At 45.8% G+C, this 13,078-nt stretch overlaps 1 protein-coding gene across 1 annotated transcript in view; it reads right to left on the bottom strand.

Moving 5' to 3' along the window:
* The window catches only part of AARS2 (alanyl-tRNA synthetase 2, mitochondrial), a 413,869-nt gene extending 406,437 nt beyond the window's left edge, over window positions 1-7,432 (bottom strand). Inside the window, exon 1 of the mRNA XM_069608864.1 lies at window positions 7,215-7,432. Within this exon, the coding sequence (XP_069464965.1) occupies window positions 7,215-7,409 (195 nt within the window). The 5' untranslated portion in view covers window positions 7,410-7,432. The remainder of the gene's footprint in view (window positions 1-7,214) is intronic.
* Window positions 7,433-13,078: the final 5,646 nt, after the last annotated feature.

Below are 13,078 nucleotides of genomic sequence, written 5' to 3'. Positions count from 1 at the left end.
GGTTTGGTTGCTACTACGATGGGTGACACCCACCGCATGGGGTCATTAGCTTCTCAATGTCTGCCCGCTCCAACCGCAGCAGCTCTTCTTCTACTTTCTTGCACAAGTGGAGTGGGATCCGTCAGTGACGAAGCACCACTGGCTGCACGGACTTGCCCACATGTAGCCTGACCTCTTGTCCCTTGTGACAGCCCACGCTGTTGAAGAGTGACTGAAATTCCTCCTCCACGTAGTCAATATTCATCTGATGTACCTAGAATGTGAAATGTACGAGGTCCAGGTCTTCTGCCGTTGTGCAGCTAAGCATTGTGTCCTTGTCTGCCAGCGTCACATAGAACGTGGCTCAGATTGATGCCTGATCATATACCACACATGTGTGGACGCCCCCTCCAGAGGTAGCAGCCTGACTCCTCTGTACGTGAAAGTGCGGATCCATGGTGTCTTCTCAGGACCAAGGACGTACAATGCTGAATAATCTGTGCCCAGATTTCATCTGTCTCATTATACAACCTGCAGGACACAGCCAGGTGCCAAAGGGTCCATGATATGCATTCAATGACTCGGCCGGGTCTTGATGCACCTGCCCTAACCGAAACCTCTCATTGTCCTTGTACACCAAGGAGTGAAAGTATGCTTTCAGAATGTCTTGATATGGGCAAAATCTTCCTCGGGGCCAGCCCTTTGAGAGCAAAAAATACCCAATTCAGCCCAAAATACAGGTTCTATTGTGCTGAGCAGTGATCTCATGCTAGTGACAAATGACACCTTCAATAAGTTTTAGTATTTATTCTAAACAGTGAATTTCATATACATTTGGTATTCAAGTTAGAGAAGATTACAAAGCACAAAACTTAGAGAAATGCAAAATATAGAGAAACATAGAACTTAGATAAACATAGAGAAACATAGAGAAACACAGTCTTACGCCCCTTCAATCAGCACTGGGAGACCCTGGCCCTCATAAGCTAGCTGTAACAAGCCCCGCTCAGAGGACAGCGCTGTCGGGATGCCGTCAGAGTTCCAAATTCCGGGCACTTGATCTTGCTCGAACCAAGTCCACAGGACGATCTCCCACCCGAGTCATGTGAGCATGTGTATTTTATAATCTCGTGCTGCCCGTCCGTGACGCACAGTTCCAGAACTTTCCCTGTGCAAAATATAGGCTGGCTCATGGAAAAAACCCAACTCTGTTAATTTCCACTGCTCCTTCTTCTGAGCCCCTCCCTGGCTCCCTGGAGCCCATCTGCCAAAGCTCAGGAATGTCTTATCAGTGCCTTCCCAGAGAAAAGGAGATTAGCTTGGGGCCATGCAGGGCTACCGTTAGTGAGGCAGAATATTCTAAGGGAAGCAGGGATGTATTAACCCCATCTGCAAGCTCTAAAAGGCATGCACTCATAGCTTAGTGTTTATAGCGCTTAAGACTGGCTATCTAAGCGCTATATAGGTGCCATAATGTTCCAAACACTCCAAAAATACCTATTAGCTACAGAGCTAGGGCCCTCTCCCTGCCTGTCTATCAACAATGCATAATGTGACCTATCACTCATACTAGGCCTGCATATTCCTTGTAGCTCACTACTGCATAATGGAAGTGCTACAACAGACTAGTGTCAGCATTTTTAGCACATACTTTGAATACACTATTGGCTTTCAGCGGCTAATGCGGTCATCTAAAGCCCTGATTGGCAAGGTTGCAATTTTGTGTATCACTACACAGGGTGCCCTTCATACGAGTTATCTCTCGGTTGCAAAGTCTTGGAAATGTGATGAACCTGCTCCCGGTGCAGAACAGCAGCATCGCCCCTCATAGCACTATCATCTGTTTCTTTTGCCATCTCAAAGAACATCTCCAGCAGCTCAACCCACAGGTCAGGTCGTAGAGCGCCCAAGACATTAAATTCAGCCAATGGATTTCCTGCAATTCCTCTCTGGTGTATCCAGGCAGCGACTCCTCCGGCATGAACCAGACGAGGTCCTAGTGAATGATATTGCATCTTCCTCCTCAGCCCCATCCATCCCTCCTCTCTGATGGATTAGAACTCCGAACAGGGCCTTAGGCTTGCAACCCAACCACCATGCTGCAGATGGTTATGGACGAGGTGCTGGAGACAGCATCACAAGCACCTTGGCCAGGGCCGCCTACTGGTATTCCCTTTGTCTTTCCTCACAGGCTGTTCAGGTTGTCCAGTGTCTCCAGGACATGTGTGGGTGGGGTTTCAACTGTGGCTGCTGCGGCACGATCACTCCTTTCAGGGTTGTCAGCATGTGTCACCTTCACTCACTTAGGACGCTCACCACAGTGACCAAACCCTTTTACAGGGGTTGAGGCCCTTCACAGGCCAAACCAAGCCGGCTTGATGGCCTTACACTTCAATCCGACATGGATCAGGCATCCTTATCATGGGACCACCTCCTGGTGGCCCAGCAGAGGACCAGCTCCATCATACGACCCTGGCGTTTTGATCTGACACAGTTCGGGCCTCCATATCGTGTGACCGCCTCCTAGCGACCTGGCAGAGCACAAGCTCTACCCGAGATCCACGGGAGCAACTAGCCATAGATGCCATCCCTCCCGATTAATGATAACCAATGCACTCTTCCGGGAAAAAATATTTTCCCGATTTCTGTGGTGAAATATCCCTCTCAGGGGCTCCCGAATGCTGGCATGTCTGCCACTCGCTATCCTCCCCCCACCGGGCCAGCACCTTCTCCTGCGCGGGTACAACGCGGCACCAGCGAAGACATGAATGAAGTGCTCGACGAGACGCAAGAGTCCTGTGGGGGTTACATCACCACTCACCTCATCCCCAGCCTGGCCTGGAACCTCCAATGATCGACACACACACACCACAATGTATGTCGGAGTACTCGCCCTGTTTGCGGACGTGATCCCCCCCCTTTAAAAACATTTTTTTATTTAAACGAGTTTGTTACAAACTTTAAAAAAAGAACATTCATTTAGGCCCACACCTGTGTCACTACAATCTTTCTGATCACATTTACCACAATTCATCAGTATTTAGCATCATGTATCGCAGTTCATTCACATTTTTTGCATATTGTCCAGTAGAAGGTGAGAGCAAAAATTGCTTTCTTGTCAGGTCCCGCGATCAGGCGGGTCCACCACTCGTCTGCACCAAGTGATGGACTTTGCACAATCAGGTCTCCGAGGTGTTTTGTTTGCAGATTTTTCAGGACTGGACAAAATAAGGTTAGGTGTTTTAAAGTTTCATTCACTTTTTTACACAACTTGCATTTCCCATCGTCATGGCTTTTTGCCTTCCACCCCAAATTCCACTCTTTCGTGTTGAACAGATTTAGCCGAAATTTCATGAGTAGAGTTCTATGATGTTTTGAGGGGAATTATTCCAAGTATTTCGGCAATACGTTTAATCTTCTTGCTTCAACTGCGTCGTTAAACATCACTCTATGTGACCGGCGTTGCTCAATGTTGTCAACCCAGTCCTGAGTCCATAGTTTGATTTTCACTGCGTTCGGGTTGGTTTGCAAGGTGTGATTATCCGTGTTTAGTTGTTTTAAAATGTTCTCACATTGCTCAAACCATTATGCCAAGATGGTGTCTTTTTGTGGTCCATTTGTTGTTGCCAGGATCTCAAATTGAGGAAGCGGGTTCGCGGATGCTATTTTTTCGATACAGAGCAAGGGTATTCCAGATGATTTTTGCATTTAATGAGATTAATCCCAGCTCGTATCGAATGCAGGCTGTCGGGGTCACCTTGGGCAACCAGAGGACTTTGCTCCAAAAGGTATTTTCCAAAGAGGGCCATAAGGCTGCTGGACACTCAAGAGCACATTCAGCTCCATAAATTAGTGTTGGTACTACTTTTGATTTATAAAATTCGACCACAGGTTTGATTGAGAATTTACTGTATTCCTTGTGCCGCACGTTGCTTGCACGTAGCCTTCGTTTTTTGCACCCATGGAGCATCACTGATGTTGCTACTTATGACCATGCCCAAGTACACTGTCTGATGGACGCATTTAATTTTTTCTTCTCCAAGCTTCCACTGATGTGGTTTTGGTGCAGGAACATCTTTTCCTTTCAGATTTTGCTGTGTTCACTTAGCCCATTTTCTTCTACATAGTTCCCCAAGGCAACCAATTTGTGTTGCAAGCCAATCGGAGTGACGTCCAGTAACACTACACCGTCTGAGTATGGGATCCAACTCTCGTGCACCCCATTGATTTTAGGTGGAAATGCACATATACCCATGATTTCGCCAATGTCAGCAATGAACATGCTAAACAAAAATGAGGCCTTTTTTAACGCCTCTAAATGTTCTTATGGGTGCGGATAGAGTTCCATCTTGATCTAATCTGACTCTTATGTTGGTGTTTGAATGCAGGGCTTTAGTCGCTAGAATCAGACTTGTAGGGCCCATAACAAATCCCTGTTTACGGAATCAAAAGTGTGTGCAAGGTCAATAAAGGCTAGCTAGATCTTGCTTCCTTGCCTGATCGCCTCCATTTTTAGAACGTTGATCAGAAACAGGATTAGCCCTCAGCCCACGCCTTTTACAAAGCCTGTTTGCCTTCGATCAAATGACAAGGTGTTCTTCGCCCATTGTTGCAATGGCCAATGTAATTGAGTCGCAAAGATTTTTCCCAGCACATCAAGAAGTGCAATTTTCCAGCATAGGCACTAACTGGCGTCGCACAGGAGCTTAAGTAGAGGAGAGGGGCTGTTGCAGCGTTGGCAGGGGGAGATGTTACATCAGTGTGGGCTGCTAAATGTTTTGCATACTTAGACGCGCAGCCCCTCCCCACCTCTGCATTGTGTGCATATTCTGCGTGTTCAACACTTACTTGGTTGATGCCAATTAGATCCAATGTGTTGCCAGTAGACCAGGCAGGCAGCGCGGATTTCCAGCATCGCATTTGCAGCCTGGTCTGAGGAGGTAAAGGCAGCCCAGCGTCCCGGTGTTCTCGCAGAGTAGGGACACTAGGCGTGCTTTTTTATGTAGTCCGTTCGGCGTCGGAATGCCCCACAGCCCGCCCACCCAAACACCAAAACACACTGCGCGCTCTGCGTGTGCAGCAGTCTTTGAAGCACTGCCTCCAGGCAGCACCAAGGCAAGGGTAGAGAGACTCACGTAGATCCACAGAGAACAGACTGTAAAAGATTCCTGTCCAGGCTCAGGCTTACCAAAACACACTGCGTGATCCCCTTTTATTGCAATATGAGACATAGGGTGTTAACTGACATGTAGGGACGTCCTGCGTCACAACACTTAGCAGGTCAACCAGCTGCCGTCAACGAGCAGCGACAGACAAAGTAGGTGTGATGGAGACAGGGGGACACAGCAATCACTGTGCAGCACTAAACTGGCACACCTCTCTCCTACCTTATCTTCCCACCACCTATTAGCTTAAAGCCTGCATGATTTAACACTCTCTTTTTAGCAACTTTTAACCCCAAATATCCACTAAGCTGTCAACTGTATTGCCTAGCCATCTCTCACATCTAGATGAACAGTACCCTAATTGTGCTAGCCACCCCAGAAAGAACTGTGAGCATTAGCTTGCGTCACATTTAGATAGAATCGTGAATATGAGCCTGCATCACATCTAGACAGGATTGGGAATATTAGCTTCCGTCACATCTAGACAGGATTTGTGAATAGTAGCCAGTGCCACGATGCCACTAACCAACCCACTCAAAATCTCACCCTTCTGCATACACCTCACAAACTCTAACCAAACACAAACCACACCTCTAAAGCACATCTAAAGCACACCAAACAGCACAAACCTCACTACACCGCAACAACACGAACTTCACTACACCGCAACAACAAAACAAATCACAAAAAACCTTGCACCACAGACCACGACGGCTACCAACCAAAAGCCACGCTTAAGCTCAGCAAAAGGTGTTAACCGAACTGAAGCTGCCAACAGCACATCAATGCTCTCTTTCACTTTTCCCGCTCGGTCCTACTAACTCACCCCACCACCTTTCCTTTTCAGATCTGCCAGGGGACCACCCCGGTGGTGATAGTACACGCTACACACATAGCTCTCAGCCATTTGTGTTGCAAAGGCGGGTGAAATCACCCAATTTTGTTTTTGGCGGGTAAGACGCCCATTGGAATGTATTTGGCGTGCAGGAGGCTTGGCGGGTGAGCCAGCCCTTTACAAGGCGGGTGACACCCACCAAAAGCGTGTGAGTTGAGAGCTATGCTACACATGTCCTTTCAAATTAGCATTAACATAACGGGTATGAACAGGGCAGAATGGGTGGCTGCATGCCATACATGCCAAACCTCCCGATTTAGGTGGGAGACTCCCGATTTATAGATTTAAAAAATTGCTATTTTTTCCTTACTCCCGCCTGAAATAATTAAAACCCCAATGCAATACCATGGGGAAATTCCTTTCTCGTGCTTTTGGGAGGGAGCAGAACCTACCTCCTAGGTGGTCGAAAATGTTGGCATGTATGGCATACTGTGGGGCACAATGACTCCAAACAGTTGCATTTTCGTTCATAGTTGCTTTCAAGATCGAGCATTTTAGTGATTTTTTTGGCTTACATTAATCTGCATGATAGTAACTGTATGCACTCAGAAAGGTGAACAGAAAAGTAGAACATTTTTGATACAGTGATTTGATAATTGTCTCGTGGAAGATATGGGGCATGCGATATTTAAGATTATTGCTGTGAAGTGTACTTTATTTGTATCTTGTTTTATTTTTTCTAAATTGTGAAAGGTTTGTTAAATAAACCATTGCACAATAAAAAATGAAACAGAAAAGTAGAATCCTACTTTTTGCTCAACTTGATTGTCAGGTTGGTTGTGTTATTTGTACACATTTCAAATGATTCCTTTAAAACACAGTCAACAAACTGCCACACCAATACAATACAAAAAAAATACCCATCACCATGGCAATGCACTCATCACACCACTCATAGATGGCCGCCGCTTTTACTTTCTGGTCTATTACAGTCGCAGTCGTTGAGGGACATAGCATAGAGTAGACTGTGTTAGAGGCATGCAAAGGCTGTAAGCAAAGTCTTTTTCTTAGTTGTCCAATTAAATATATGAAAATTTGTTTAAGTATAATTAAATCAAAAGGTTAAAAGCGATTGGAGATTTCCGACAGTGCCTATTGGCCGGTGTCGCGATGAGGTCATACTAAGCCCCACCCCTAAATAGAAGTCACGTGAGGCGTCCGGCGCACGCACGCACCTGGTTCATGCCGGCATTGACGAAGAGTAGACTCGGGTCGCCGCGGGGTCGCACGGGCGAGGAGGCCACGCGCTGGTGTCCGCAGCGGCCCTGGAAGAAACTCAGAAAGGTTTCGCGCACGGCAGCTGCGGAACAGAGCGTGCGGCCAGGGGCTCTCCACCTTCCCCACGCCCGCAACCAGAGTTGGGCCGCCATCTTACAATGGTGACAGCGGCAGGAGAGGGGAACACCTTCATGAACAAAAAAAAGGGACAAAGTAAATGTGAAGCATGGACGCTTACGTGAAAGAGATGAAGGACATAAGGATGGAAAACAACGGAAATAGAAAACGGACCGCCGACACAGTCATTCTGACTAGTTTGCAGAATATGACAGCAGGGGGAGACATAAGAACAGAAAGGCTCACAGAGTTCTGCTAAAGAACACGAGGAGTAACCTTGAAACAAGCGATGACCAGGCCAATAGTTTTGGCTTTTGTGTAGGCATTTGCCTGACACTGCCATAATGGTACTACCTAGCCATGCAATGCCAACAGCTGGGATATGTTGCCAGGTGGGAATAAGAAACCAGTGTCTGGCAAATGCTTAATGCCAATACACAAGCCAGGGTTTATAGTGATTCCCTCGAAAATAAAGGGTCGACTTGCAAAAACATTGACAACCTATATTTTCCATGTAAAAGTGCAATTCCCAGACATGCCAACATTCCGACTCACCTGGGAGGGAGCTTTAATCAGAGAAATCGGGAGTGGCACATTTTCCCACAGGGATGCATTGGGGCTAGGAGTATTTTAGGCGGGAGAACGTGAAAAATAGCAATATTTTTTCACGAAAAGTCAGGAGTCTCCTGCCTAAATCCGGAGGGTTGGCATGTATGAATTCCATCTAAACCAGTCCATCGACAATATACATGGACTGGTTTAAATGGAAATACACTTTTACATGGAAAAAGCAGCATTTCCATGCTTTTTTCCTAACTTTAAAACGTTACATGGTGCTGTCAGTGCTGAAATTTCAGCACTGGCCAGCCCCTTGTAAAGTTTTAATTATTTTTTATATTGGGGAGGGGTTCCCACACCCTCCAACCCTAGCCCTAACCGTAATGTAACCCTTAATCTAACCCTAGCGCCAACCCTAACCCTAATTTAACCCTCAATGTAACCCAAGCCCTAACCCTAATGTAACCCTTAATCTAGCCCTAACCCTAATGTAACCCTGGCCCCAGCCCTAACCCTAATGTAACCCTTAATCTAACCCTAGCCCCAACCCTAACCCTAATCTAACTACTAATCTTAACATTACATTTCGACCAAACCATCAAATTTTATTCAACGAAATGGCCATTCGATGGAAAAAATGTGATGGTTTGGTGTTAGGTGGAATGTGATGTCAATGCAAGGACACACGTTGCCAGGGGTGGACTGGGAACTAAAAGAGGCCCTGGAAATACTTACTTGGGACCAAAAGAGGCCCTGGAAATTATTTTCAAAGTGGCCCCACATGACACATTTTCAGCAAGCACAATGCTTTTCCTATGCGAAAATTAGGAAATGCCACACAAAAGAGGCCCAGGGTGCAGAGGCCCACCGGGAAATATCCAGAGTTCCCTAAAGGCCAGTCCACCCATGCACGTTGCCTATACAGATAGCTCTCAACTCACAAGCTTTTGGTGGGTGTCACCCGCCTTGCAAAGGGCTGACTCACCCGCCAAGCCTCCTGCACGCCCATTCATTCCAATGGGCGTCTCACCCGCCAGAAACAAAATCGGGTGATTTTCCCCCGCCTTTGCAAGACAAATGGTTGAGAGCTATGTATACATCACATTGTTAATACATTTTTATTGCACAAGGAGTACTTTGAAAGCACAAAATGAGCCATTAGCGCTCAAAAGACTGCAAAGAAATAACACTGGCATGCGCTATACAGCGGAGTATGTTACTGTATGTTTGTTCATTAAATGTATATAGTGCTTTCGTTAAAGTGTTGTTCAAGTAACAAACGGTCCAGTCGTAGAGCTTAATTGATAACAATAGAGCATACTACGTCAGGAACAAGTCAAGGACAGAAGGAAATGTTCTTTAAGTAAAGAAAGAAAATATCCAAGGAAGTGGCGAACTGCACATGTAAAGGGAGATAGTTCCAGTGTTTTGGAGTTAATAGAAAAGGAGCTTGAACAAGATTACGCAGAAGGACGACAGGGGAACACCCCAACACATTGATATTGGGAACCTAGAAAATGTGATGGAGAATATAAATAAATCAGAGAAGAAAGACAGGAACTAAACCGGGAATACACTTAAAGACTACAAAGAACAATAATTCTATAGTGATGCAGAAGCCAATAAAGGGGGGACAAGAAAGAGGGAGACTAATTAGAAGCCCGATAGCAGAATCAACGAGCATTGGCTTCTCTGAAGGCATGGGATAGGTCTTTACAAGGACGTTAATGCATGGAAGATTTGCATGGCCACACATATTGCTTATAAATCAAGTGGATGAAGACACAGTTGGTGGAGACATTTTTATCACAGAAGATTATCTTTCACTTTCCCTCAGCATAACTATGCAGTTGCTTGAGGCAGGCTAGCCTTAGTGACCACTGGTAGACCGCCTAGCTAAAAGGGACAGAGCAAGAGCTCGCCCTCCCCTCAAAATTCTACAAAGTGTGGACAAGGCCCTAGTTACCCCATAGATTAATACTTGGGGCCCCAATGTTTGCTACTCATAATGTATAATCACCCTCTGGGGTGTGGTAAACTCTCAATGAAATGGACCTAGAGGTAATTATAAATACCTTGAAATCTTCTGCGGTTATAGGTCCTGATGGGATAAGCAATCTGGTCTTTAAGGAAGATCCCTCACTCTGGGCAGACCTATTATACCTACTTTTTTCCCACATTTGCGAGACCGGTATAATACCGGGGTCTTGGAAGCAAATAGTTCTGGTACTGAATCATAAATCGGGCCCACAGGACATTCCGTCCACCTTTCATTTGTTAGCTATGCTGGATAGCTCCTCCAAAATATTCACAAGTATATTGCTGGGAATGTTGACAACTTGGGTCAAAGGGAGGAGGTTGCTTCACTATTCCCAAACGGGTTTCAGGAAGAACTGTAGCACCTCTCACCTGATATGGGTCATCCAGACTCTGATATCTGATTCTTGGCAATATGAGGCGTCTCCCCTGTATGTCTGTTTTGTGGACTATTCAGGTGCTTTCGACTCCGTTATTCGGAGTAGACTCTGGAGGAAGTTAAGCGGCTGGGGCACAGATCCGTCACTGGTATACTTCCTCAAGATGTTATACTCCGATACAGAGATGAGAATCCACCTATCACAGAAGGGGGAACCATCGGAAACCTTTTCCACTAAAAAGGGTTTGAAACAGGATTGCCCATTAGCTCCTCTGTTATATAATCTTTATGTTTCTGACTTTCCGGAGTATTTAGAAACAGCTGGCAATAATCACACGCCTACCTATGGTTTAAACCCCCTTCATTGTCTCACCTATGTGGATGATACAGCAATATTCTACAAAACCCCTATTGGCCTACAACGCTCAATAACCAGGGTTTACCAAAGTCTTATTATTTTATCAATAACTTTACCAATATGCCATTTAAAACGGGCTGGTAATCAATCCATCCAAAACAAAGGTTCTTATCTTTGGAAAGCAGGCCCAAAAGAACAAAACCTTTGTCTGGTGGGTGGGTGATTTGTGAATTGAGCGGGCTGGTGTGTATAAATATTTAGGAATTCAGCTCTCCAATGACCGGTCTTGCAAACCCCTGTCGAGTTCTATCAAAACTAAAGCCTGGAAGAAAAGGATGGTCCTGAGAAAGGTCATCAACAGGATTGGTGAAGGTTCAATTGACGCAATGGTTCAAGCATACAATATGTAATTGTTCCAGCCATCCTATATGCTTTAGAGGTGTATCCTGAAGTTACCATGAAATAGCTGGCGCCTCTTGAAGGCAAAATACTACGCTTGCTACTTGGTCTACCATGTGCCACGCCATATGAGGCAATTAGATTTGAACTTGGGCTAACATCTCTAACTGCCCACTGGAAAATGGTGGCATGTAGACTTTGGTCAAGTATAAGGTTTTCAGAGGAAACAAACTGCTGAGGGTTGCCATGACATATCAGATAAGGCGCTTGCCAAGTACTTAATTCACAGACCTTAACTGCATGGTGGGTAATCACTTCTTGGCCATTGGGGTATTGCAGTGGCCATCTGGCCTCATTGAGTTTCACCTTTCCGGCCTGGTCAAAAAAACATGGATTACGATTGAATCCATTCACTATCACAGCTCTTGGCTAAATCTAAATATGAGAGATATACACATCATGGTGGATTCACAGATAGACCAGTAACTACCTAATGAAGTATCATTCTCCCCTCCTTATACTCTTTATTGTATATTTAAGACTCAAGCTCCTACCTGTTTTTAGTAATACGGGGACCAGGGCTGGGATCCCAAGAGAGGAACAGATCTGCAGAATATGCAAAAGGAAATTGAAAAGGTGAGACGTGTTCTCACCAACTGTTACAATCTAGTCTCCACACCCCCTACACCTTATATCTCTCTACCCACCCGACTCTATATTTTTCTGTTTTTTTGTGGCAATAAAATCAGTGGCACAATATGCTGCAAAAAAACTGTCGATGAATAGACGTCGTACCGTTCTCGCTAATTCCTGGGGCAAGTGCAAACTCTCGCATCGGCTGGAGCATACTTGCCAACCCTACAGATCCATGCAGTAGGCTGCCACTTTTTAAGCAATCCATCCGCCTACAGATTGTCCTGTCAAAAAACCTACCGATTAATCATGGCTCCAGGCCTGATTGCCCGTGGCCCATAGCAGCATCATGCAGTGTATTGAAGGTGGGCATGTTAAATGGCTGATTAATTTGATTGATGACATGCTGCCCGGCCATGCCTGGTACTGTCAAACCCACACACTCTGTGCCCTGGGCACCTTGTGGTCCAGGCAAGTGTCAGAGCGTCCATGTGAAGCCCCACACATCCTGTGCCCCTCAAAGCTGGCTACCTCATCGCGCTGTGTTCTTGGCTCTGAGCAGGTGCCCTGTTTCACTAGAAATTCTTCTGACATTTTGTGACTGTCACAGTGCTCTCCTGTAAATACACACAGCTGCTAGCTGCAAATGTCACCAATCTCTGAAACAGGTATGGTACATTCATTACTTTGTTTAATGACAATTGATCTGTGGCAGGGACAGTATCGGGGCCTTTCCACCCTTTCAGCATGAGCCTCAGGGGGGCCCCCAGCAACTGCCCCATGTTGCCAGTCAGCAGCCTTATAACACAGCAATATGTTTCTATATTACTTTCGTTCTGGGGATTTAAATGTGCGCTTTGCAGCGGTCGCCTTACAAGTTGCATGTAAGGGAGTCCTTTCAGCCGTCACTTCCCTTGGGGTATACAATAGTGTTATCACCTCATTGCCCTTTCACATCGTTGTACCTTTTAAAATATTTGGCAATTGATGTGTTGAGGACATGGACTGCATCAGGGTCTTTCCACACTTTCAGTTGAAAGGGGCCATTCATGAGCCTTAGGGGGTCCCCCAGCAACTGCCCCATGTTGCTAGTTAGCAGTCTTATAACACGGCTATATATTTCTCTCTATGTTATGTTTGTTCTGGGGCTTGCCTAAAATCTGCATTTGCGGGAGTACTTGCAGCTTTCACTTCCCTTGGAGTATACAGAAGTGTTATCACCTCATTGCCTTTTCACACCAGTTCCTCCACAGCAGGAACTTGCTGACATAGAAGGATTTATAGCTTTTCAGTGGGTATTTCATGTTTCAGCTCCCTGCTGACGGGCCACCGTATGATAA

This window comes from Ambystoma mexicanum, chromosome 4q (assembly GCF_040938575.1).
Source record: "Ambystoma mexicanum isolate Mex_15411 chromosome 4q, UKY_AmexF1_1, whole genome shotgun sequence".
NCBI classification, from domain to species: Eukaryota; Metazoa; Chordata; class Amphibia; order Caudata; family Ambystomatidae; genus Ambystoma; species Ambystoma mexicanum.
The sequence above is the reverse complement of the archived record's forward strand: the minus strand, read 5'-3'. Positions and strand labels throughout refer to the sequence as shown.